The sequence below is a fragment of the Triturus cristatus genome, chromosome 7, assembly GCF_964204655.1.
Source record: "Triturus cristatus chromosome 7, aTriCri1.1, whole genome shotgun sequence".
Taxonomy (NCBI): Eukaryota; Metazoa; Chordata; class Amphibia; order Caudata; family Salamandridae; genus Triturus; species Triturus cristatus.
Window position 1 is genome coordinate 292,479,223 of NC_140590.1, and position 24,398 is coordinate 292,503,620.

At 42.6% G+C, this 24,398-nt stretch overlaps 2 protein-coding genes across 3 annotated transcripts in view; one reads left to right on the forward strand and one right to left on the reverse strand.

The window, feature by feature from the left end:
• PIH1D1 (PIH1 domain containing 1) overlaps positions 1–9,313 on the forward strand; it is a 176,519-nt gene extending 167,206 nt beyond the window's left edge. For both annotated transcript variants that reach the window (XM_085616326.1, XM_085616327.1), the window contains exon 11: positions 358–9,313. In XM_085616326.1, the coding sequence (XP_085472452.1) occupies positions 358–393 (36 nt within the window). In that variant the 3' untranslated portion in view covers positions 394–9,313. The remainder of the gene's footprint in view (positions 1–357) is intronic.
• On the reverse strand, positions 3,424–23,689 carry LOC146809475 (prolactin-like). The gene is made up of 5 exons (XM_085616328.1): positions 23,609–23,689; positions 19,842–20,023; positions 16,327–16,434; positions 14,496–14,675; positions 3,424–3,612 (listed from the first exon to the last, which is right to left on the reverse strand). Exons 1-5 carry the CDS (start codon positions 23,640–23,642, stop codon positions 3,424–3,426), a joined length of 693 nt encoding a protein of 230 aa, XP_085472454.1. The 5' UTR covers positions 23,643–23,689.
• Positions 23,690–24,398: the final 709 nt, after the last annotated feature.

A 24,398-nucleotide genomic window follows, 5' to 3' on the forward strand; every position in this document is an offset into this window, starting at 1 on the left:
TAAATGACAATTACAAAATTCAACACGACTGATTTTATCATAGGCCAGTGATGTATCTATGGAGTACCAGAGGTGCCACCCTTCAAATGTTTTAAGTGATAGCATCATTTGGAGTCTTCGTTATCCCTTCTCATGAGTCCAAACTAGTTGTGGCGGGGGAAGGTTATGAATATTTGTTCAAGATTCATAATGAGGATAATTTATACTCGCTTGTTCCTTTGAAGCCAGACCGTGTAAGTGGTCTCTCTTGTCTGGACGTGTACTTGGGTGTTTCTCAAGGGTGTGACTCGCGGATTGGGAGGATGAGTGTCAGCTAGTGTATGTAACTGGACTTTTGTAATGTTCTTGTTATTACAGGTGCTGACCATTACAATGCCTGTGCAGCCAGCATAGTGAGATGGATTCCCTACGCGTGTGTGCCGAGGCTCCACTCCCCTAAACTACGAACCAAGGGATCCTTCAGAGCAGTTATGGGTCTTTCTACGGTGCCAACAGGAATCCTCAGACTGTGGCAGCTAGCCCCTCAGAGGTGAAGAAGGCTAGCACCTGATGCTCTGTAGTATTTATCATCACATGCGTCCCATGGTATTGCCATTCGACGCATGCTGCGTCCTCCTACTTGGATTCAGCGAGCATGGGTTTCCCAGGAGCATGAGCAGACTCATTTTGTCCTCGCGTCAATTTTGACTAAATTGCAAACCTACTTTGAAGGACATTGTGTTTTGCCAGCATTTGCTTTTAACATGTTTTTTGCCTGACAAGAGTGTTTCTCAGGGCATATGCATCATTCCCCAGGCCACAGGGTGCCTAGTTTTCACTGAGCGAATCACTCTACACACAGTGGATACATGATATACATTGAAATGTGGTGCAGTATTAAAATGTTTAGACCTTATTTACCAAGATGGATGAGGTATCAAAAAGGAAGTTTTGGACTTGGTAAGAATAGCCTAATGATTTGCTGACTGCATCCCTTCCATTAAAAGTCTATGTGAACACTGTAAACTACTGCTTAGATAAGGAGTCTCGAATGGTGGTAGAGAAGGGGTAGAATCAAGTCAGACTTTTATGATCATGACTATGTAAATGATTTCAATTTAGGTTAACTTTACATAAATTTACTTATGTGAATATGCTAAAAAAAAAAAGCATGAATCGAGTTGCTTCCTCATTTGTACAGCTGCCAACTGTCCTTTTTTTGCCGAGACAGTCATGGCAAGTCGGCGACTGTCCCGGGTAATTCACCATCTCGGGACAGTCCTTGCAATTGCACTTCAGAGAGAATTGCAAGGAATTAAGATGGAAATTTCAAACCATAGGCTAAAGTAGCCAAGTTGGAAAAATTCTCCAAGGCAGCTCGTTGGGAGACTTTTTCCAACTCAGCTACTTTGGCCTTAAGTTTGAAATTCCCGTCTCAATTCCCTGCAATTCTCTTTTCATTGAGTAGACCCTATAATCTGCACTATGATAAGTAGGCAGAGTTAAATTATGCTAATTATGTGGTTTGGGCGGAACTTTGAGGCACTGGGCATGGTACATTTTCAAGTTAGTAATTGATAGCTGTGCCGCAAAGTGTCCATGGAATTTCTTTTCAAGTATTGGCACCTATGCATTTGTATGGCACTCACGGCTGAAATCCATTGCCGCAAGTGAGACAGGGCATCAGTGGTTTTCTGTAAATCCTGAAGTATTGGGCACTGCACTGATTGCTGGCGTACTCTGTGCAGTCCTAACAGTGACTAGCTCCGATTCATGAAGGCACTACACCAGGGATCTCCAACCTTTTCTATATGAGCTACTTGCATTTAATTATAATCACCCCTAGCTACTAATATTAGTTATGTTATAATGGTGACTCCATCAAACAAGATTACATTAGTGGCCACCATATGCAAGATTGCTAGTAGTCATCACCTCACTGCATCAAACAGGGTTTCCAGCAGTAATGTAAAAAGGCTTTGTCAAGTTTAGAGGCCTCTGCATGGGTAATACATAACAGCCATTGCTACAATGCCCCTGGCAGCAAGGTCATAATGTTAGTTATAAGTCGCTACAACACTACTCAATTTATCAGTCAACTATCGACTTAAAAGGTTTTGGAAATTCAACAGTTTTTCTCCAAACAGCATCTTACAAGTTCTGAAAGTGTGCAGATTTTCGTCCAGAATATACACTCTGAATGTTGGTATACATATATTAATTCAACCAAGAAAAAGCTTCTAATTAAGAAAGCTGGGGTGCAAACAGGAGAGCTACTTTCAGGTAGCTGGGGAGCTACCAGTAGCTCACGAGCTATTGGTTGGAGACGCCTGGACTACACAGACATCTGGGTGATAATGTAATGGAGACACAGCGTGTCTCTGAATTTAACCAAGCCTCTAAAGCAGTATGCGCTCTGAAATAATCCAAGAATTCAAGATTTTTCCCAGTGGCTCTGTATTTGTTGGGAAACCCCATGTTTGTAACTGCAGATATTCGGATTGCATCCTGAGAAATACTGTTCACATTCAAAGTTTAAAAGGATTTACATTAACAAAGTAACAAAATGTTTGCCTAATAAATATTTTTTTATTTAAAAATGGCTGTGCAATCATAAACAACAAATTTGGAATCCGGCATGGAAGCGGTTTGTTGCTGCTGGATAGGTGAGTGGTTCAGGGCACGAGTATCCTCGAGGCAAAGACAGCCCCTGTGAGCACCTTATTATAGGGAGGATTGGGGAGAACAGGGCAGTACGCAATGCAGCGAGACATGGGAAGATTAGGAGGCAGGGCAGTGCAAGACAGAGCCACCTGTTCAAACATCTACTTTCAAAACAGACATTCAGAGAGTGCAGTTTCGGACAAGAGAAACCATGGTCACATCACTCTAGAAAGAGGAACACAGAATAAAAGATGGAGAGCGATATAGTGGTATGCACGGATTAGAGACGGGTGGGGCACAGCAGGCCAGAACAACCTCTCCATCTTTTAGCCTTTCTCTATATATCTCAAGAGAGGGAGAGGCTGGGAGATGGAAAGTGATCTCATGGGATAGACAGACCGAGGTGGGGGGGGCACTGCTGGGCTGAACAACCCCTGTTGGTTACAGACTCAGATTGTGGTCCATCTTCAAGAGATGAAGACTTCTGCTAAGGCAAGGTAGGACACTTCCGCCTCATATGATATACTAACTGTATGGAGAGCGGAGATATTCGAGTCCAGGGCATTGTAATTAAAGGATACACTACAGTCTGTTATGTGTTTTTGGAGAGAGGATGATTGAGGCAGAGAAGGTAATAGAAGGATGACAGAAGGGAACTCTAAACTGAGTGAGAAAACTTGTTTAAATCCTGATCTGGTGAGCTGCTCGGTGAGACCCTGCCACACAGCGATGGCAGCCAAGGTGCCTGTGTCTGCGACTGGAGTAGAGAGGAATCGTCTGCTAGCAGCTGCCTTTATGCGCCAGGCGACATTTGAGAAGTTTCAGATAGTTGTCGATCTTGTGCGAGTCCCGTCGAAAGCAGTGCAGCAGATGGTAGAAGGCAAACAGGCGGGAATTGTCATCAGCCATATCTGTATCAGCCGGCCCCAGCCATTGCGGGAAAACAGTGTGCCCTGGAGTGCTCTGAATCTAAACCGGAAAAGAGAACTTTTTAGTTATTAATCATTTTCTGTACTCTTAAGAATCAATTTGTCATCTCTATTCCATGTGTATTTATGTTTTTATTATTTTATTTTTTACTTTTGGTCTGTGGGTAAACCTGCATGCTTGAATGTCATCCAGGTCCATAGATCTCTAGGCTTCTAAATCTTAAAGTGTGTAAGCCCTGGGCGGGCAGGAGACCTTTCCTTGTCACAGAAGTGATCATGCTGGAAACAAGAGGACAAACCCCCAATCCTCTGTTTTCTTGGAGACACCACTGGCAGTAATTAAAGTAACAAGCATTTGCAATGCAATCAATCTCGCCTTTGGGACCTTATATGTATTTAGCTATGCAGCACATTAGCCTGGGTACTGTTTTTTAACATGGAGGGAAAGTAAGCATCAAAATGCGTGACACGCCAGGTATGGGAACACATGGAGAGAAATATTGCCTTTCTGCGGGGAAATGGTATGTTTTTAATGTAAAAATAGGGCCTTAGGTGGTCATATCACTGAAAATACAAGATTTGAAAAAAATATTATCTATGGGTGCGTGGAAGACAATTTCTATGGACTGGAATCTGGAGAATTCTAAAGTGATTCCGGTATTTTACTGACCTCTGCTGGTCGTTTTCTATCCAGAAAGTTAAATAGAGGCAGTTGAACAGAAAAAAAAGTCCCTAAGCGAAAGCAGACAAGTCCTAGGGCTGATCTCCAGAGCCCATAAAGTACATGCACTTATAAATATATACTAAAGTATATACATAAGGTCTCAAATGCTCAACCTAAAAAGGAACAACGAGAAGCTGGAGAAGAAGCCATCCCCTGCCTATGACGACAGATACTATTATGATATAGATTGTGCAAGTAGTCTAAGACCTGGCTCTTTTAAACCATGTGCAGTACCTGGCAAGTGACTTGGATTTACTCGAGATACCCAACATGCTGCCATAAAAACAGAGAAAACCTGGTACCAGCTCTCTCTGCTAAAGAAAGTGAAACATTTCTTCCAGAAAGCGACTTCCAAACGGCTGCTCCAGCCCTTGTATTCTGGAATCTGGATGGTGGTCACACCCTGCTTGATGGTCTTCTAGTCTGAACATTGCCAACCTTTAATGTCCTTCACTCTTCAGCACATCTCATCCAGGTCCTGAAGGACTTTAATCATAAAATACCAATCCTGCTAGAACAGCATTGGCTCCCCTTGCCGGCCCGCATCATCCTCAAACTAACTGCATCATTTACAAATCCATTATGATCAGCACCACCGCTTATATTGGAAACAATCTGGCCATCTCTGGTGCTTTTGAGCAAACTCACAGCTAGAACACCATCAAATTGGAGATTAAGGTGTTTAAAAAATAAAATACAAGGCAGCAGTCCCTTTCTATCTGTGCTCCCAGGATTTGGAACAACATCCCTGTATCCCCTAGGACCTCCAAACCCTTCTCCAATTTATGAAATAGACACACCTTTTTAAAGGGCACTATATCAATGCATCAACAATCCACAAACCATCTACCTTTCCTATCACTCCTTGACGTTATGTTAGTCTTTGACCCTGTATTGTGCTCTACTGCTGTTTGGCTAGTTTGTTTTGTGCTACAGAATTACCACATACATATGTAAAGATTTACACTGTGACTGATTGGTAGCTAGCTCAGAAGCAAAATGTAGGATTACATTTATTCTCAGAATTGGGTTTCTCTGAAAATGGGGCAGGCTGGCAAACATTCCCCTTGTATCCCCAGCCACAGTACTACTACAATACTGCCTAGCCTCAGCTGCCACTGGAGATTATGGTAAAGTGTCGACATAGTGTGTTGTCTCCTTTGGTGATGAAGCTGTACAACTTCTTAAGGTGTTGGTTTAGCCCCTAGGCCATTGTGTTATCACTTGCATAAAGCCCCCCCCCCCCAAATGGTTGGCTGACTGCTTAAGAGTATCATAAATACAGGTTCCCAAGGTATGTACAACTTCTGACCTTGGCCCAGAGTTTCCTCTGTTACGTATCTATGACTTAGAGTGAAGACAGCCCAATTGCATTGTCTCAATGAGACTGGACTGCAATAACCCCTCTGCCTACGTTTGCAATCCACACTGTTCTGGAACACCAGAGTTTGGGTATTGATTCTCGCCATGGTGTTAACAGTTGTTCATATGTGAACAGGAAGCAGTTACAACGGCCTTGGAGTGTGGGGCAGAAGGGGGTCACACAGCATACTCTATACTTATGTGTTGATAACGCACTAAATACCCATCCACATACTGCTAACCCCCTACAATGAGAGGTAGGAACGGCGTGGGTCAAAAAGTACCTGGTAGCCCCTGTGCGCATAGAGGTGCCTTAAGTGTAAACATTAACTCACAATGGTATTTAACTGTTATGCGATGATGCTTTTATCAGCCTCTGACAGTGACTCCCAAGTTGTTGCTGTGTGCTAACCATGACTCAGTAACTCCAATGTTCATGTTATTGACCCTGGGGTGTGAATGCTACAGCTATCTGATGTAAATTCAATAAAGACATAGAAAGAAAAATAATCAGTTGTACATATGTAGCCCACCAGCATGCCTGCCTGCACCTGTTATCAACAGCAGCTTTTTCGCAGCCCTTGACATTCCACCAGATGAGTAGTTCTAAATCCAGCTCTGGTGTTGCTTCCTATTCGCTTCTTCTGGGCTTCAGTGTTCACTATCACAAAGGGGTCTTTCTTGTAAGCCCGGTTGGTGAACTCTGCTCCGTTCACGGAGTATGCGTAGTTTTCCGCACTCCGCGAAGCACGCAGAGTTTTTTCCCCCCTTCGTGCTCCTCAGCGTCAAGTTGGTGAGCACGAGCTAGAAAAATTCCCCTGCAGGCGAGATTTCTCAACGCGGGCGGTCTCTTTTCTCAATGCGGGCGGTTGCAGATGGTCGGGACCGCTCACGTTGAGAAACTTTCTGTTCGCATTGAGAAAGTTGCCGCTCGAGTAGAAAATGTACTCGAGTGGCAGAAAAGAAGCAGCGCCCTCTTGCCCTGCGCATGCCATTTGCATTGATTTTCAAGCGCAGGACAAACACCTGGTGCTGAAACAACATGAACAGGCATGCTCAGCCGCTTGCGGAACTCTGTGTAGTGCGGCAGAGTTTTTTTGTCCGCGAACTCCGCCCCGATTTACTTTCTTGCCAGAACTTGTTTTGTAACCATTAACATATCTCTCTCTCTCACTAATATTTGCTCACTCTACACACTGATGATTGTCCCCAGGAAGCAAGTGATTAATTTGTTAAATATTTTGTTGTTGATGTACGTACATTCATAATTGTCTAATTGTCTTAAGCCGTACGGAACTCCCTTGAACTGGGTTTCAGATTACTGTATCATCATCATTGTGATGTACAGTGGCCATAGGTATGCACAACTGTAGCAGGAGAGCGATAACTTAGGGAATAGCAGGCCTGCAATATGCAGGGTTCGAGAGCTTGCAAGATGTAGGCAACAAATACATAGCGTAGTTCAGTACAATCAATCAATCAGTATAAAAACCGAAAAAGCAGGTAACAAATTGAAACCAGTAAAACTCACCAACAAATAAAATAAGTTAAAATAGATAATACCTTACAGCAAGCAGACGTACAAAAATAAGCAGGTGATAGAATGGAATTCATGAGTCCATCTTTTTCCTAATCCTAATGGAAGCGGACAGAAATATGCTGACATGCATCCTCACTAAAGGTTTATCCAGTAAGTGTAGAAAAAGAAAGGCAAGTCTATACTAGGGAAAATTAGCACATTTATCTACTGGGATAAGAAATCTAGTGCACAAGTGACGCATATAATTTGCATAAAAACATGAAATTCAAAGCTGTTTTTGAGGTTGCGTCACAAAGACAGAAGTTTAACACATCAGACTCTGAACTCCCCTTTGGAAATGCAACATAATAATGCAAAATACCCATTCTTCTCTTTAAAGGGGAACGGTCCAGTTATTATGAACATTATTGAATACAGTTCCATAGATTCCTGTGTTTTGATGAAAACCAAGGATTTGGCAGTAGCCTTCAAAAGTTAAAGTGACCCTTCGTTGTATTTTTTACATTTGGTAAAAAGTGTTCATAGCTTCTTTTTTTAAAAAAATCTGATTTAGTAATGGTCTCGGGACTATCAAAAAGATTGTAGCACTCCAGCTCTTGACAAAGCGATTTATTTGATACTTTAGCCATTTAGAATACAAATAAAAATTTAGAGTAGTCTTTAACTAGTCTTAGTCTGCACAATGACTAGAGCAGATAGATAACTAGAACAAGCAGGGCAAAATTAATTGTAGCCTGCAAGTAGGAAAGACCCAGTTCTTGGTGGCATGAATAATGTGGACTACTCTGCAGGAGTGCTATTAACAAAATAGTTTTACCTCGAACTGTAAAACTCTGGAATCAGCAAAGCCCTAACATATTGGTGTAGCACACTGCGGGTTGTATAACATAACCATATATGGTAGAGATATTTAACCCAATCCGGAGGAGTAGTTACCAACATTAGCCTTTAAGGATACATAAGACCTCCTTCTTGATGACAGGTTGTGAGAACAGCAGGTATTGTTATCAAAGATGATCTCCAAGTACAAGGAAATATGAACCTTCCCAAAATCATGATTGTGAACAGAAAAGTGTGCAGGTTAGTAAACATGGGCCCTTATACCATGACGTAATAAGGGCCCACGATAGTTTGTGCTCAGATCTCGCCCATCTATATGGGATATAAAGTTTTTAAGAACTTTGTAAAGGCCATTATCCCTGTTGGCCATCAAATCGGCATAATCTGCATACTAAAGAGTGGGAATGAGTTTAGATTTCACCGACGGTATGCTCTGGCTCATTTCCAATAAGGTGGTTTTCAGAGCATTAATGTATAACACGAACTAGACTGGGGCAAACACAACCTTGGAAGCACCAAGATAGTCTTAAAGACTCAAATATTCACCCTTTATGCCATAACTTACCCTGCCGTGCATGTCACAAAGTAAGTGCTGTAGAAAGATCACAATGCCGATGTTGACCCCTTGTCACCAAGTAATGACTAAAGTTTAGATCTGTAGAGTTTATCAAAAGCTTATTTGATGTCCATGAAAGCCAGATGAATGAGACATTTTTTATTCATGTATACTTATCTATATGGAGGTGGAAATTCTGACAATATGCTACTGTCCCTAAACCAACTCTTAAACCATACTGTACCTCAGAAAAAAAAAAATCTCCTGTGCCCTGGTTAGTAGTCGTTCCAGGATGAGGCACCCAGCCACCTTAACCTCCAATGTTAAACCTGCCTGGGCACTCGCTTTCCCATCAGATTATATGGTCCAGCACCGATACAGACTGGGCTCCCGCCCCTTCTAGGGTGCTAAAGTTTAGCCAGTTTGGTGTCTCCGGCATATTCAATTAGGTCCTGATGATGATTTCCATATTGTAAAGTGGGATCGAAGTGTTGTCGCCAAATAGTACCATGACTATTGAAAATGTTCTATAAATAAGTTATGATAGCATTGGTACTCTAAACTGACATGTGACATGTCCTGTTTATTATTTCTACAGTCACTAAAAAGTGTCTGAAATTTGAAATTATTGTTTCTTGTTCTGCTGTTCTCCACTTTATTATTTTTTGTGTGTTATATGATTAAATAAATAAATGTATATATCCTTTTGGATCTTCTGACATAGAACTCATTTTACTTCTGTGGTTTATGTTTAGGAATATTCTGTAGTAAGGGACCTCTTCTTCCTTTATAAATATGTTGACCCCCATGTCAACCGGTAATGAATAAAGTTTAGATCTGTTGAGTCTAACAAAAGCTTATTTATGATGAAAGCCAGATGAATGAGACATTTGTTATTGATGTATACTTATCTATATGGAGGTGGAAATTCTAACGCTGTTCTACTGACCCTAAACCAGCTTTTAAACCATACTGTACCTCAGAAAAAATATTTTTCTCCTCTGACCTGGTCAGTAGTAGTTCCAGGATGACACACCAAGCCACCTTAACCACCGAATCGATTAGACATATGGAAGAATGGGTCAACTCTTTTGCCCTCTTGGAAAACAGGAATAAATGATAGGCTGGAACCAAGAGACCTGGATTGTGGAACTACTTTCAGCTTTAAGGGCTCTAGTAACTATGGTGGCCCCTTAATCAATGTTGTTCTTAAAGAAATGCATGGGTTAGTTAGTCGTTCAGTGACCTACGAATCTGAACAAATTGGTATAGGTTTAAATAGATGTATCAGAAAATCACATTTAGTCAAAAATAGTTGATAATTTGGCAGGGTTGTGAAACGACGAAGAGTCCAGGACCTCTAGTGAACACATCTGTTGTCATTCTGACAAGTTAATAGAGAGTGTAGTAGTGAGCCGCAAATTATGCTAAAACAACAAAAAAACAGATACAAGCTAGCATTGGCATTGTAAAGGTATACCAGTTGAGTTAAAGTGGAGTGAAGAAAGTCTAGCAAGAGTGAAAATGAATAAATGGAAAGGTATGAAAATCATGTATTGGGAAGCACTTAGGAGAAACAGTGTGTGGCTTGACGCTCAGTTTATAGACAATAGGTATTGCAACCTTACAGATCTTAGTCATAATATGGGATGAGGTAATAATTTATAGATGTAGAGAAGAGTTGCTAAAGACTAATTCCACCCAGGAGTAGGACAGTGAGTGAGGCCTCCAGGGTGGTAGTTTCCAAAGGAACAAATTCTTTAGGTGATTTACATTTTTATAAAGAGGGAGCATTCTTCATAGAGTGAGGGCATTCCAGATTCTGGGGTCATTATGAGATAAGGACCTTGAAACCATAGTCATCATAAAACGTACAGTGGGGTCTTTTGGAATTCAGTTCTTATGGCTCTGCATACCTCAATTGTGAGCCTTTTGAGGGAGGTAAAATATCACTGATCAAGTTTTAAGTAATGGTGAGAAACATCACAGCAAACACGAAGAACAGCTTTTAGTGGAGTGGGCCTGTTTTTCAGGAGGCTGGTGAGATGGATAAACCCATAGTCAAGTCTCCAAATAACCATGCCCTTAACTGCTAGTTTCAAATCCTAAGGAGAGAGAACATGTTGTGGATTCCTGGATATAGGTCGTAGAAACTGACAGATGTGTCCCTAGAGGTTTAGGTTTGGGAGCATGGGTCAACCTTTTTGCAGGAAAAGGTGCGTGATTCAGCCCTGAGACGGTCCATGCTTTCTGAATTTTAACGGATCCTTTTAGTTCCAAAGCTACAGGGAGCAATACGATGGAATGAGTGCTTTCTGCCCATGGCCTGCATATTTGGAACATCATCCCGTAAAACATTCACAATTTTTTTGCATTGAATTTCTTCTTCATTAGCTTCAAATCAAGTGTAATGTAGGTGCAAAGATTCTGTATATAAATGAGCTCAGACCCTGCAAGTATCTGTCAACTGGAGTTTAAAATATCTACTGAACATGGGGCTATCCAAGATTTACTTATAACCATGGATCTCGCAAAGGGGTTGTGTTGTCTGGCAGGATTTGTATGATATGAATAATCGAAGTGATTGTCTCCTAGAAAGAATAATTCGAGAGGTCCAAGTTCCTGTTCTCTTCACAAGTCCTAAAACTGCACTGCAGAGAATGTCCTTGTAAAATATGATGAGGTGCATTGCACAGGTGCTTTCAATGTTTGATACCCTGTACTCTTGTGGGATAGAGATATTCCTTGTGAAAATCCAGATATCAGTCCCTTTGCTTTCCTGGTTTTCTTGACATTAACATTTCTAAAACGCTAAACAAAAAAAATAGAAGGTAGAAACTAGGTGCAACGCATGTAACAGACGAGAGGAAAGAATACATTGAACTCAACTTGCACAACCTGTAGGTTAACTGGATACGAGTCATCGGAGTGTGCCAGTGATTGCTAAGTTTGGACCAATTGAAAGAGTAACTCCCCCTCATAGTGAGAATGTAGCAGTACAAGAAGAGCAACCAAGACCTATTTTAGGCTTTCTGTGGCCTATTGACCAGCTCTACTAAATGGGTCTGGTACTAAAGAAGCATGCTGAAATGTTGGCCCTCATTTTGAAAAAACAAAAAGAATTTCATCTTGGAACATTGGTAACCTTTCTGGCATCGCCACGTTGAGGCCATAAACATTCCAAATCCAGCAAACATTTTGGGAAACATTAAAGTTGGGCAGTGGTAAGGCTTTTTAAAATCACACAACTGGTTGTCCTTGTGCAAATCCGAGTTTAATTCAGAAACAACAATATTAAATACCTGGGATGTGGATAGTGGGGTGATTTGGTCAGTAGGCAGCTACATTGGTCTTAACCAATCTGTTTGCTCTTTGACCCCCAGGGACCTATCGCATCTTAGACTGGTTTTGGTGTGTAAGGCTGCAGATAGAATGCTTAGGAGATGTCATGTCTGGCCACTTATGATGAGGTTGGACCATTATTACTCTTTCTAAAGTTTGTTCTGTGGGGCCCCTGAGTCATACTCGATTGACCCCTGTAATCGGCTTTTCTTTATATGCCCCCTCCTTCAGGTGTTGGAGGTTCCTGGTGGTAAGTTACATTCCTAGACCGGTGACAACCATCTATTATTACATGTATCGCCCAGAAGGGCTTCCATGTAGACTCTTAAGGAGGGATATGATGGATCTTTATTGCTGTCATTTTGCTGATCTTTAAAGCCCTTCCTTAATGAGAGAGAGACTCACATTTTGTACCACGGTGAAAAACAAGCAATTGATTTTTGTTGTTGCCATAACTTTTCTACTATACATTTCTGCTGTTTATAAACCTTCTAAGGCAGACCCTGCTGCTGCTGAAGTCTCTCAGGTCTGCACTTTAAGTGTAGCCTTCAGCTCGAGCTTCAGTTATACTTACTTATTGCATAGAGGGCTTACTAAATATTTGGTGGCCAAGCTTTAAGTTGCATAAAGGCTGACTTTGATCATATTTAGCATTTGCGAACAAATGTACATGTGTCTCTCCTGAGGTATGGTGTGGCTGCACAAGCACATCAATATGTTTGGTCATAATCCAGTGTTTAATCAAATAAAAATTGTTGATTACACTATTTTTGTCCCATTCATGGGAAAAATAGTGACTTTTATTCAGTGCTTAATTTGAGCCAGTGGTTTTCGCTGTTCAGCACCTGCACTTAATTGTCAACACCAGCTCTGTGACAGTCTGCCACAAGGTGGCGCTGTCTGGCTAATTTAGAGATGACCACAACAACAGTTAATATAGCCTGATAGCTCCCCCGTAGCGGGCTAGACCTGCCATTAAAGGCTCGCTCCATCGTTAAAGGCCCAAGCCAAAGGCAGGGCCTTTAACAAGGGAGCGGGACTTTAACGGCCGGTATAGCCCAGCTATTAAGGGCTATAAGGCTATTAGAACATTCTGCTGCTAGAGGGCAGACTGTTCTAACAAATAAAACAAAGGCCTCTCAGAGCCTGAGGGGGTTTAAATCCCCTCGGGCTCCAAGAGGCCTTTGTTCACAGCTCCAGCTATGAACAAAAGAAACTTTGGAATGTTGCTCTGTGGGCTTTTACCGGCCCGTAGAAGCACAGAGCACTACATTGTATTCAATAGAGTGCTCCACATTCCAATGTTCTAATTAAATATACATTAAAAATTTCTATTATCTGCTGCCCAAGTCATGCTTTAGGGGCCTGTAATAGTCTGAATTGTAACGCTTGCAGAAGCGTGATGGTTACTAGTTGTGTTGTTGCCATCTTAGAAAGTACTGGTAGGAGCAATGTGTGGTGCAAGCTGCAGTGGCCTCCTGACGAGAGCCTGGCACTTTATTTTTTTAAACTAAGCACTGCTTTTATTGTTACCCAATGAATGGCTGTTACTGCTGGGATACTAATCCCAAAATGTGTGTGTCTGCCTGCCATGAGGTGCTCAAGAGTCCACTGCAGACTCTAAGGGTCATGAATTCAGGTCCTCCCTTCCTACACACCAGTAACCACCATCCTTAAAATGGTGTTGTCAGCGGCATGTGAGAGTAAAGAAGCCCTAATAAGGAACTACCGTCATTACAACGAAGGGAATGAACATTGAAAGCCTGCAAATGGTCATTATTACAATTACATTGGTAAAGGTTGAAATTAGGCTTAGGGTTAGAAATAGAATAAGTGTTATTAATAAGGTTGCTGTTGGGGTCACGGAAAGCTTTGAATATTGATGCTATATTTTCGTCATAGTCACATTCGTTGTTAGGAGCTCATCTCTGTGTATCAACATAATGCAGAATGAGTAAGTTCTCTTTAAGAAAACTTCGTATTTCTCGGGTATAACATCCTATCCATATATATATGTGTATATATATGTATATATTTGTGTATATATATATATATATATATTTATATATATATATATATATACACATATTTAGCACTTTGTCTCTTTACAAGACTGAAAATGCAGCATTTTTCCACAGGACTGCTTTTTTACAAGTTCCAGATTCGTTGCCGTGGTAACCTTGTCCTCACAACAGGAACTAGAAATGTGAGCCATCTGTGATACTAGTAGCCCAGTGCAACATATGTCCTTTGTAGTGTTTTATCTTTATTTTAATGTATGGAGTAGAGAATGCTATTAGGGTCTGAATGAGGTCAGAGGGACTGGAATGCGGTATGGGCTGAGTGGCCCTTTAAGGATGTAACTTATGGCAAGTGAAGAAACCGCGATTCATACATGATCACTCTGTGAATGAAGTACTCTTTATACTTGCAGCCTTCGTTGCTTCTCTCCATAAATAAAGTGCAGTAAATGTGTTTATTTTAAAGGGTTTATAGTTTCCTGCTACTGAAGGAGTGAATGTCTGTGCTCTACAGATGGATCATCCACGTAATACTCACTCTGCCAGCGATCTTCTCCATGCCTTCCAGGAGGCGCTTGGTTTGCTCCTCCATTTCCATCGCCTTCAGGACGGTGGTGTCCGGAGCATCCGCGAAGGTCTGTGCCTGGGTGGACAAGTGAAGCAGGGGGACATTCCAGGAGCGCAGCAGCCTCAGCACCAGGTGCATCAGTTCCTCATGCTGGGGGAGACAGGTAGAAAACATTGCTTTTCCAAAGGACTGCTCCAGTAGGAGGTGGCATTCATGTCAGACAGTGCCCCGGATATCTAGGACAGATACTTGTCTGCTGGGGCTCACATTGTTTCTTGTCTTGTCTTACAGGGGGCACCCAGTGTGGAGAAAACAAGCAGTTCTCTTTATCCAGACCTGCAGCTCTAACAAGAGCCAACAATGTGTGCCCTAAACAGTGGATCTTGCCCGTTTGACTTCTGTGGACCCCCTGTTAATCATTACTGGAACCAGGAACCCCCGCTGTTTCATTATTGTAACGAAGGGACCTCCGCTGTATCATTATTGGAACCCAGGGACCCCCGCTGTATCATTAATGGAATCCAGGGGCCCCCACTAAGTCATTATTGAAAGGTGGGGACCCTGGCTCAGCATTTTCGATGATTTCAACCACAAAACCATATACAAAAACTATAGAAACAAGTAGTCATGAAACAAATATACAAATAATGGAATATTTTATTTAATTCACAGATATATAAAAATAAATCAAAATGTTAATTTTAATGGGAAGGTTGGAGCATTTCTAAATTCAATTTAGGCCACTCAGCATCTATACTATATTCTGTTTAATACATTTGTACTGCTCCCACAATCAACTGGACGATACTAATTACATTTTTAGCTTCCAATTTCAAATTCCTTTGCATTTACAAACATTTTCATTTTTTATTTGACAATTTGCTTCTTTATTGATATACACTTTATTAATCTGTTAAATTCATTTAATTTTCTAAGCATTCGCGGACCCGCAGAGAAGACTTCGCAGATACCTAGGGATCTCTGGACCGCAGGTTAAGAACCACTGTTCTAGAACGTTGTGAGAGATATTGTGGCATCGTTCAGTGGGTTGCCCCTTTTCATTAGAGTTTGCATCCCTCCCAGATGAGTGCTTACTTAATGGAAACAATGACGACAAACCTGCCTCTAAGTCTGCATCACCCACAAGGCTCTTCATACAAAAAACCCAAATACCTAGAAACCAAACTTTCCAGAGCATGTAGACGACGGGCACTGAGAAGTTCCAACTCACTTCTTCTAATACCTGCTAAGCTGAAAAAGTAATCCACCCAGGTGCATACTTTCTCAGGAAATGCCCCAAGGATATGGAACTCACTCCCCAAAGACCTCCACTGCAACCCCTCCGTTTCTTGCTTTAAACAAGTCCTCAACTCTCTGCTACTTAACAGCTGCTGCAACACACACACAAGTTGATCCAGGTTTCCTAGAGACCTTGCCCCACTGTGCAGACACTCTCGTGATCTCCTGACCCAGTCAGTCCCTACTTTGGCACTAACGTCACTATCTTTTTGCTGTACTGTTATGTACTTTTCTTGTTGGTTCTCACTATTTTAATGATGCTTTGTATATACTTCCCTTTAACTGCATTTGCTCCACACGTATCCTCACATGTATCTCGAATTACCCTATGTTCACAACTTGTAAAGCGCTCTGATACCTTCAGGTCTACCTAGCGCTATATAAAACTCTTTTAAAAATGTTTTTTAAAAGCGTGCAGCGCGGTGCCTGCATTACCCTGGATTCCACAGTGGGACCTGTTTACTCAGCACCCTCACCCTCTTCAGTTCCCCTTCCTACTCACGTCGATCTGCAGGGCCTGCTCCTTATCCTCAGGGGTGCCCAGGGACGAGGTGTGGCAGCTGTTGATGGCTTTAGAAAGGAACTGTTGGCCTCGCCCGTAACGTTCATCCTGCAAGAAAGTAAGGGACATGGTTCTCTGCCTGGTCGTTTGCAGATCTGGTGAGACAATAGTCCTAGCGTCCCAGCTCTTCACTTACATCGCTTTTACTCCTCACGGGTTATTATCCCTAAACAACTATTTCACGACCCACAAGCTTATTTCTCAAGCCTTCATCATATTGCGACTCTGTTACTGGCATTCCCGCCTGGGATGCTCATAGGTGTTGTGATGTTCTCAGAAAGGGAAAGTGCACAGAAGCAGAGATTAGTGGGATTAAAGATCACATAGGAGCGACCGTTATGGTGAGTCCTCTAGGTTTCCGTGGGTTATGCATATTAGGTGGTATACATATAAAAGTCACTGAGAACTTAATTAGTCACTAACTTTTAAACAGCTCTTTTGATTCATTTTTTATTTGTTCTTCTGTATGGACCAGCGAAAGGTGTGCAAAACTTGGCGCTATAAGAAATCTCTTGACTAGGACTTGTAGTATCATATATTTTGTCCTTCTCACCTTTCTCTTCATCCCTTTCCCCATCAATTTTTCTTTAGGACTTAAAGGTGTTTTGCTATTGTAGCAGTAGCACTAAAGTACCACTAACAATGTATCAAATTGGAAATACGGCCAGGTAATAGACTAGAAAATACACAAACGTAGGTCTACCCATGACTATCTGACCTGCCATTTTCAGTTGAAAAATTTACCCGGCGCATTTTTTGTTTCTCCTTTCCTACTCGCAAGGAGGGACCACAATCGCTGCCCTTGCTGCTGTGCAACCAAACCTTTATGACTAATTTATGAATAAAGAAGGTTGCGCCACCTGCATTGAAAGAGTCACATTTTACCATGGGAACGCCTCTGGCTTAAGGCATTGATGGGAACATGCGCCGTAGGATGCAAGCTTGCCAGGGAGAAGAACATCTATGAAAGAGTGCGTTTTAAGAGGGCTTTAGCTTGAATACAAGGAATTGACCATTGCAAGGGCCTCCGGAGCACAGAAAGAGAAACTGAAAGAGGGCTCGGTGAGTTGATTTGAGGGATTTTGTTCCAAAGTTTTAGCTTGTCAACTGAGGGCTAGATGTACAAAGATCAGAATAGTGATTTCCTAATTCCGATTTTTTTGCAATTAGGAATTCGCTATTCCTAATGTATGAAACTCTTTTGAGTTTCATTAGCGATTCATAGTTGGTCGCAAATAGACCTACCTCGAGAATATTAATGGGGTAGGTCGCAATTTGCGACCCACTATGATTAGCTGCCATCACATGGATGATGGCATGCTGGAGTCAGCAGACCACCATGTCTGTGATTGCTTTTAAATAACGCAATCTTTTATTTTTTTGTGAACACAGCCGGTTTTACGTAAAGGAAAACAGGATGCGTCTAAAAAGAAATAAATGAAACTTTAAAGTTTCACTTTTTAAGGGTAGGCAGTGGTCTGTGGAAACACTGCCTGCTCTTGAAAAATATTTGTCTAACCATTCTTAAAGGGGAAGGGGTCCCTTGGGGACTCCTTCCTATTTGCGAATGGGTTACCACCATTTTTCAAATGGCGGTATATTGTGAATGGTTTGCGACTGAATTTTGGTCGCAAAACATTTGTACATACCATTTAAATTCAGTATTAGGAAAGTACGCCCTCAACACTCACCTTCCTTAAACCAAATCATAAAACCCAAATAGTGATTCAGTAACAACTTATAGAATCGCAATTTGGGCTTAGTAAATCCCAAAAAGCATTTTTGATGTCACAAACGTCTCGATTCTGCGATTCGGACCGTTTGCTTCGTATATCTAGCCCCAAATGTACTACTGGAAATACGTGAGCATCCATGTGTTCATATTGAGAGATGATGTTGCTCTTGTGGGAGAGGTGGAGCTCAGTGCTTTTTGATTGCCTGACTGTCCGAACGAGTGACTTCTCACAATTGCCTTTGAAGACTTCCTTAAACTTGCAGAGACTGCTTGGGTCTTACTCTTCTCTCCACAAGATCAAGTTTTTCATTAGCCCAGAGTTGAGACGCTCTTTGTGGTGCTGTCTCTACCCTACAGTGGTGATGCTTGCTGGTCTGACAAAAATATTGCTAGGTCACCTGAAAGCCATAGACTACTCTACTGCCCAACTCTTCAGTGGTGCGCAGAGGGCTGAGCACATAGCAACTCTAAGGCTTTCACTATCCCCGTGGGCACTGCATCGCCTTCAATGTGTCCGGCATCACCTGCACCTCCCAATCTGTTAGCCTTTTAAAAAAACTGTAATTTGTTTGTATTCATGGGAGACCTCACTACTAAGCTAACAGCTTCAGAACAGTTTATTTGATCTTTTTATGATTATTTTCTAATTGGTTAGTCTAAGCAAGCTATCCGTGGTGTTTACGATGAGGTCTCGGGTATGTTGTCTTTTATAAATAGCCTACTAAGTTATTCTGTTCCACCAGGTGTATGCCTTATATAAACCGTTAATGGCATTATATAAACATTTTTGGGCCAAGAGCCCTCCTCAAAATTTCCTATTTTCTCTAAATTATTTTGTACTATTTAACTTTTCAGACATTGCAATGTTATTCAGTCTTCCCTTTTGAAGCATCTTCTGGCAGGTACTTGGTCAAAATGCAATATGTTTCCATTGACACTATGTGGCTGAGAATGCGTCAGTCCTTCTGGACGCAGCCTAACACCCTCCTCTGTATCTCTTTGAGGCTCCCATACCAAAGACCACAGAGGCAAAAAATTCATATATAAAATGATATAATAAATGAATGTATATAAATATATAGAACTATGAATTGCTTAGACAAGACTGAGTGGATAGTAACTGTATCACTTAAGGAACTTGTCCCACATGTTTTGCCTTGTCGTGCTGCTGATTGGAGGGATAGGGTACCATTTACTCGCAGTTTTACTTCATGTGTTGCACAACCTCGCCCCATTGCAGTCTCTGACCTACTGATCACTAGCTTGAGCCAGAAATACCCTGGGAAGATTTCCCAGTCTGAGGCGAGGCCTGTCAGTTTAGGTGGAGCAGCCATGTAAAGCTAATGGTCATGGCCATGAGCGGTGTGGAAAGCTAGTATTATCACCCAGAACATCAGGATTTCTGCTTATCAGCTCTTTGATAACGGTTAACACCTGGTTACTCAGGACTTACCCTCCCTGCGTTTTTTAATTTTTTTTTTTTACAGATAACACATTTAGTAGTATGTTATGATATTAGGGATTCCTATAGCAATCTTTCACCCAAAGGATTTCTGGTGCTAGGAAAGCAGGTGGGATTTTGAGACTTTTTTTTTTATAAAAGATGGTTGTGAGCTGTAGGTTACACATTCATAAAGTTGAAAAACTTCTTCAAGATCTCGCCCTCCTCCAACAGTTCTCTTGCCCTGAAGACAGCTTAGCCGTGGTAGTGCATACTCACGAAGTCCTCAAACACTTCCGTCGAGAGGGCGTGGATGTAGTGCGAAAGTTTCACTGCCCTGTCGAAGAGGTCTCCGATTAAGATCTGGCACTGGGCAGGCCCACCGGAGCAAATGGGGACGGAGACAACACCCTTCCTTATGAGTAATACATTGAAGACGAGCAGCACTGCTAGTAGTGTACCTGGAAGGACAGAAGGTAGATGAGAAGCACCAAAACACTGCATTACACAACACAGCCTCACTGGGGGCTTCACACATGCACCTCCTTCAGAGCATCCATTGTTCTTGCATGAAAGCCCATGCACCTGCTGCTCTTCCAATGCACCTCGCCCATGACCTGCAGCTCCTGCAGTTGTTCTAGCCCAAAACCCTTGGACTCGTTTCTTGTATCACAGAACTGACCTGCATCAAAACCTGCCTATTCCCACCCATTGTACTGGAAACTATAATCGATTCATGCTTGCACATGCTGTAGCACATTATAATGGCCCTCATACACCTTTTGTACCAGAGATGTGCTCTGCAAGTGTTGTGTGCACAGGCATAACATTGGTTGAACTGGCCCCTGCCAAAGGCTTGTGATGGGAAAGGCTTTGAGGCAACCATAGCTATGGTTCAGCTTTGGTGAAGCCTTGGCAGCTCGCGGGTCTCTCACATGTGCTAGTGTAATCATTTCTACTGCAGTACCAGGTAACTGTGCATACCAGCCATAGACTTGGAACCAGACTATGCATGGCGCTATGCATCGACATTTATATGTGTGAATGAACCTAGACTGAGCATGTGCATAGGGGTATAATCAAACACCTGGATACTCATTTCATATACAGATGTCCAACGTTAGCAACTCAATAACTGCACCACAACTACTGTCCATCATCAACTCCATCGATAATCACCATCATCAACAATCATCATCGATAACCAACATTATCAATAAATGCACCACAACTGCTATCCATCATCAATTCCATCAATAACTAAAATCATCATTGATAATCAACATTATCAATAAATGCACCACAACTACTGTCCATCATCAACTCCATCGATAATCACCATCATCAACAATCATCATCATCGATAATCAACATCATCAATAAATGCACCACAACTGCTATCCATCATCAATTCCATCAATATCCAAAATCATCATTGATAATCAATATTATCAATAAATGCACCACAACTACTGTCCATCATCAACTCCCTCGATACTCACCATCATCAACCATCATCATCGATAACCAACATTATCAATAAATGCACCACAACTACTGTCCATCATCAACTCCATCGATAATCACCATCATCAACAATCATCATCATCGATAATCAACATCATCAATAAATGCACCACAACTACTGTCCCTCATCAACTCCATCGATAATCAACATCAACAATCCTCATCATCATTGGTAATCAACATCATCAATAAATGCACCACAGCTACTGTCCCTCGTCAGCTCCTTGACTTCGCCACAGTGAGGCAGCCATCTTGAAAATTCACCCGGCTCCTTTCAGATATTTTACTGCTGTGTGCAGACGGGCGAGGACTGTGTCGGGCTCTTACTACAACTATGGGGCTCATTCATTTCTGATTCCAAGGTGGGTGGTATTTGGCCAGGTGCAAATGGCACATCTGTCCTTTGCCCATGCATAAACCATGTTATGTTGCACTATTTTATCAACAATTACAAGCTTGGTTTTTAAAGTCTCTGGGAACTGGAGTTTTTGGGGAAAGATAGAAAGGGGGGATACTGGAAGAGACTGAGCAGTGCCTTAGAGCTTTGATAGCGACTTTTAAAGATTTATTTAATGGTGTGTTCAAGATAACATCTGAGGGTTTACACGGAAAGCAGATAAGAACTGCAGAAACAGGGCCTTTTCTGAAGAAAAAACCCACATAATTGGCATACATGGTTATGGGGTGTTTGTTTTCTCTCTGTACCGCACATCATTGTACCCTGAATGTTTTCGAGCGATAGCAACCGAGACACTCTGTGGCCAGATGGTGGAAGCACCCCCTGTAGGACCAGGAGACGCAGTAAACATGTTACTGTCCTTAGTGGACGCTTACTTTCCTCTGCACACAAGGGTCCGTGAACGAACAATATTCAGTAATATTGCTCCTGATCCAGTCACAGTCCTTCCTTTATGTTAAGGAGGTGTGTTCCTCCGCTTTGAGACGCCGGTCATTGGCAACGGCCAGATATAATGTGGCAGTTTATGTATTTGTACATTGGCGTCACTTCTCTGTTACTGACCGCCACAACTGAGAAATACGCTTCCTGTGCCTAACCAGTGTGCCAAGTTCTCCCCAAAGGGCAGCAGAGGGCAGAGAGGGGCATAGACCATGGACGTCAAGTCACCGAAGTGACAGGGGTAGTGGAAGTGACATCACACGCCCTTTGGCCTCCACTTTCACTCAAACAAAAATACACACAAATTCACACATATACATACACTCTGTCACACATAAACACACTCTCACCCGCAAGCACGCACACAACATCCATTGAAAAGCATGTTTTAACAACATCAGCTGCCATGGAAGGGCAAATTCCAGCTTACTGTACTCCCTTTTTACTACACTATTAGTGAATAATATATTGTATTTATTCACTATTAGTGTAATATAAACACTTGACAGAAAATAAAGAGAGTGGAGACCCAGCTACCCTTGTGTTCCTGGCACTGAATTTGCCATCTCTGAGGCCAGGAGTCACAAAGGCAGTGCTAGGGGTAGCAAAGGGTAGGACAGGGGTCGCAGCTGCGACCCTTGGTGACCTCTAAATGATGTCCATGGCATAGATCATTCTTTTATCGGAAGGTTTTATTATGTTTGATACAGCCACAGTCAGCACCGAGACCGCTTGGCAGGGGTAGCCGTGACGGGATCCTATGCACAGGTCAAAGGTCATGTGACGCAGAACAATATTTATATAGAATGATAAAGCAGGCAGCCGATCATACAATGAAGATGAGAAACCTGTGAAAGAAATAGAGAACCGCAGTAAAGCCGTTCTGGGGTCCCAGGTGGAAAGTTCTGTAACAAACACGAGAGGTTCAGGGCAGTGCGGCCTAGGGGGGCCCCAGACTACTTTCCTGTCAGTGTAGGCCACGCTTACAGACGAGAAAATGGAAGGGTCTGCTGTGACTTGCTGCAGAGGGGACTATTCCATTTTAAGCCTAATTATTCAACTCTGACTGCCAGCTGAGATTGTTTTCTTGTGTCGCTCGTGCTTCAATGACATAACTTCGAAGCAGGTGTGACCAGCTGCTCGTGGTGCTCTATAAATGACCTCATGCGTATGTACCTATAATATATATATACATGTATAAGCACCATTACACGCAGAGCAAGAGACCGCTGGCTTTATCTTTATATATTGTGCTTTTTAAAATCCTGGAAAGACTTATTTCAAAAGCAAAAGAGAAAAGAGGGTGAAAGACAAGTGGCAGGTTTATCGCAGCAGGCCTGTTTCATTAGGTAGCAACGGGAAAACATGTATGGCTTCTGGGCGCTAAGCTGAGTTACAATGTCCACGCGCTAACACGCTCTTCCACGTTTCAAGATACACACTTTCAAGTACTGCAGTTCATTATATGTGCGCCCCCTAAAGATGCACTGGTGTTACATCCTTCTACTCTGCCCATTCCCCACTATTACAACATTTCGAAATGGACTTTTCGCCTCCTGATAGCGTCACACTCACAGGTGCCCTCTTAGAATGCCCCCAGCATCGGATGCAGAAGTGGTACCTGCCAGTGAAGTCCCCATGGTAGTCGCGATCATGGCTGCAGACGGGTTCCCCTCTCCTCCGATGGCCCTCAGAGTCCTGGTTCTTGCGCTCTCCCCGTCCCCTGGCGTGGACGGACACTTTATACCGCAGAAGCGGTGCTGGTCTATGCGTGCATCAGGCCTGTGACATCAGGATGGTAATCAGAAACATACAGCAGCGCTCCATATTCACGAGATGCTCCTCTGCCTGGGCAGGCTGTGCTCATCACCAAGGCTTGGTTGAAGGAAATGATCTAATTACTGTAATTTGTGCCTAAGCTCTGGGCTTTAGGAGAGGGCCTCTGGTCGCCCCCTGGCCCGCCGCCTCTCCCGCCACGGTTCTTGTTTGGAGAGGCCTTGCTGTGGTCTGGTCTGCCATGCTGTCATGAGCTGGCCAGGTCTAGCCTATCTGTACCTGGCTGGGGCATAGACAGTCACCTGCACATGGCTGGAGCCTGGCACCATCATGGGGAGCAGTGGGAGATCTAGGGGGGCTTGAGCTTCGGACATCTTGCCTGTCGCTGTACACCGACCTCAAACATATGGGGTTAATAAAACATCTGAAAGTCATTTGTTCTTCAGTGCCTCTGGGCCATGGTCTGTCAAGAAGGGCTTTGCAGCATTGGTGGCACTTTGCATTCTGGCTCCTTTCCAATCCTCATAATGGACCATAACGTGATTCTGGCCTGTTATTTTCATCCCATTCCCCACTGAAATATCTCGCATTACTTGCGCAGAGCTAGTGAGGAGGCATGCACGTTCAGAAGAAAC

Excerpts from the sequence above, each read along its gene's own strand:
- LOC146809475 (XM_085616328.1), bottom strand. The coding sequence starts at position 23,642 with ATGATCGCGACTACCATGGGGACTTCACTGGCAG. Across the intron at positions 20,024-23,608 it reads CATGGGGACTTCACTGGCAG|GTACACTACTAGCAGTGCTG; the intron begins GTACCACTTCTG and ends CTGTCCTTCCAG. Across the intron at positions 16,435-19,841 it reads CGGAAGTGTTTGAGGACTTC|GATGAACGTTACGGGCGAGG; the intron begins GTGAGTATGCAC and ends ACTTTCTTGCAG.